The sequence below is a fragment of the Austrofundulus limnaeus genome, unplaced genomic scaffold (assembly GCF_001266775.1).
Source record: "Austrofundulus limnaeus strain Quisiro unplaced genomic scaffold, Austrofundulus_limnaeus-1.0 Scaffold554, whole genome shotgun sequence".
Taxonomy (NCBI): Eukaryota; Metazoa; Chordata; class Actinopteri; order Cyprinodontiformes; family Rivulidae; genus Austrofundulus; species Austrofundulus limnaeus.
The window spans coordinates 44,826-47,417 of NW_013952956.1; the positions used below are offsets into that span (position 1 = coordinate 44,826).

General features: G+C 42.4%; 1 protein-coding gene across 1 annotated transcript; it reads left to right on the top strand.

Annotated features, from left to right (window-relative positions):
- Positions 1-1,218: 1,218 nt before the first annotated feature.
- Positions 1,219-2,275, top strand: aard (alanine and arginine rich domain containing protein; the record flags this gene model as incomplete). The annotated part of the gene is given in 2 exon segments (XM_014026445.1): positions 1,219-1,484; positions 1,998-2,275. Coding segments are annotated over 2 exon segments (327 nt in total). The 3' UTR covers positions 2,121-2,275.
- Between the last annotated feature and the right edge of the window lie 317 nt (positions 2,276-2,592).

Sequence of the window (2,592 nt, forward strand, 5' to 3'; positions counted from 1 at the left end):
ACTTTCTGCCACAGCTCCATTGGTCTAATGGTCTATGTCATGGACTTTCATGCGGGAGATCAGGGTTCAAATCCCAGTTTATGCAACTTTAAGGAAAAATCTCTTCAAACTTCATATTGTCACTCAATTACCTTAATTCTAAAAACCTGCTGACGTGACAGGCACAAGCTGGTATAGAAAACACATTTGAACTTGGTCAAAGTTCATTCTACAAGTCCAATGCTGCAGACAAAGCCATGCTGCAATGACATGCAACGTGGCAATGCACATTTGTTTTTACATCGTAAAAACCCACGTCTAGTTACTTTTAGATTTATTCCTCTGATTTGTTTCTGATTGTTTTCTCTGCGTTTCAGGTTTTTGGGCCCACCAGCTCTTCTCCCTCAGGTAATTATCCTCACCTGGTCCTCATTAGCCTCACCTGTTATCATTCCTCCTAGATCTATTTAAACCTTTTTTTTCCAGTCGGTTTTTATTCCAGAGTGAAAATAACCTAAACGGTTGGTCTGGCTGAAGGTTTGCAGAAACTGTGCCTGTTTAAATGTGGATCACTGTCTTTCTGGGTCCGGTTTGATCTCTGATCTTCATTCTTGACTCGTTCTCTCTTTACCTCAGTTACTTTAACGACAGAAACACCGTTAAAGGGGCAGAAATGTTCGCCCCAAACGAGGAGAACTTCTGTTTCCTGCAGTCGGTGTGGCTGACGGCTCGTTCGCTGCTGTCTTTATTGTTGCCCTCCTGCTGTCTTGACCTTGGCTTAAAGAAAAAAAAACTTCTGCATTGCCAGAACCGTCCAGAGACCCCCCAGAGGGGACTGGACTTAACTGGAGCACAAAGGGCTCGGTTATATTTCACGGCAGGACGGTCTTTGTGAACCAGCTCATACTCAGACCGGCTCGTCTCCTATAATCTGACAAGCAGGTCTTATTTAGGGAGAAGCTGGAAAAGATCCACTGAAGAGGGGGTTGATTGATTTTTTTCCCCTCTATCAGAGCACATTTCTCACAGTGAGAGCTGGGTTTGCTGGGAAGGACAMGGGGGATGGATGGGGGTCTTTTCAGTTCTTTTTGGAGGCAACAATAGTCTTTGTCTGAGATCTTCTAACATTCTTATTAGAGGAGGAGGAGGAGGAGGGTGTTTCTCCATAGTAACAATGACAAAACAAGCCAGGAAGGTGAAAGAAACCACTCGGAGCAGGAGCTCTGAGGAGCAGGAGGCTTTTTTTTGTTTTATTTTATTTAAAAAAGTTGAGTTTAGTTGAAAGTTTGTTTCCACGCGACATGGAGCGGGACAGCCACAGCGAGGACACGCTGTCRACCTTGGTCCTGGAGAACATAAAGAACCAGCTGATCCACGCCTTCAGGTCCTCAGCGGAGTCCAGAGCGGAGCGCCAGGACCGCAGCGTGGACCGGAGCCTCCAGGCCAACGAGGAGCTGCGGCGGGCGCAGATCGACGGAGCCATAACCTGGCTGAGGTCTGAGCTGGTGAGATCCTCCCATCTTTTTTTCTAAAATTTATGTAAATAATAATAATTAGCATAAATTTCATAAACTCATTTTATTCAGTGGAACATACCGAGAAATTATACATTTAATTGTAATTTTGTGTGCCTGGATGAAGCGTCTCATGAGTTGTTTTGAAGGAGAATCTCGACTTTTTAACAGTTCTGGGTCGTCTTTTGCTGGTTTTTCTGCTGAATGGGAGCTCTTTATGTTTTAAAACTGCTTTACATTTTCTGCATCAATGATAACGTTTACAGATATGTAAGCTAAAGGTGCGAACGCCAGAGCCATGAATGCACCTCCATACCATCAGGGAGGCAGGTGTTTGAACTGAGAACGTGGTGAAAAAAAAGAAACGGAGATTGCATTTTCCAAAAAGAAATGAAAATTTTGATTAAACTTATTTTAAACAAAAAAAAGTTTACTAAGTTTTATTGTGAATAAAAAAAAGGTGTTTGTGAGATTTGCCGACTCTGCGTTCTGTCGCCCCCGCAGATGGAGATGCGCACCCAGGACCTGCAGCTGGCTCAGACCCTGCTGGGCCTCAGCTCCGAGATCCAAAGACTGAGGAGGGAGAGTTTCGTGGGGGTGGACSCAGAGGGGGACGATCAGCAGTGAGGACGTCCACCCCACTGCTATAAGAAATAACTAATTAAAAGACTTTTTTTTTTTTTCAAATGAATGGTTCATTTCAACCAGAAATATAAAGTAATGAACTAAACGTCTGTTCCTGCGCTGAAGAAAGCTGTGAAATAATAAAAAGTACAACATCATTTTCATCTTATGGTTTCTTTATTTGGAAGGAGTGACTACACATTATTAATTAAATATAATTTACAGCGAGACAGTTTTCTTGCTGATGTTTGTTTTTTTAATGCAGTTAAAGTAATAAAAAACCAATAAATTCATGCATTGGTTGTGGTTTTTGCTGCAAATCGTCTGCTTTGTTTCCAGTTATGGAGAACTGATAAAATAAAGATGAAACTAAAACACAAATAATAAACATGTTTCCTTAAAGACCAGGGGTCGGATTTATAAAACTGGCGTACGCACAATTTGAGCCCAGAAACTTGCGTACGCCACTTTTCAC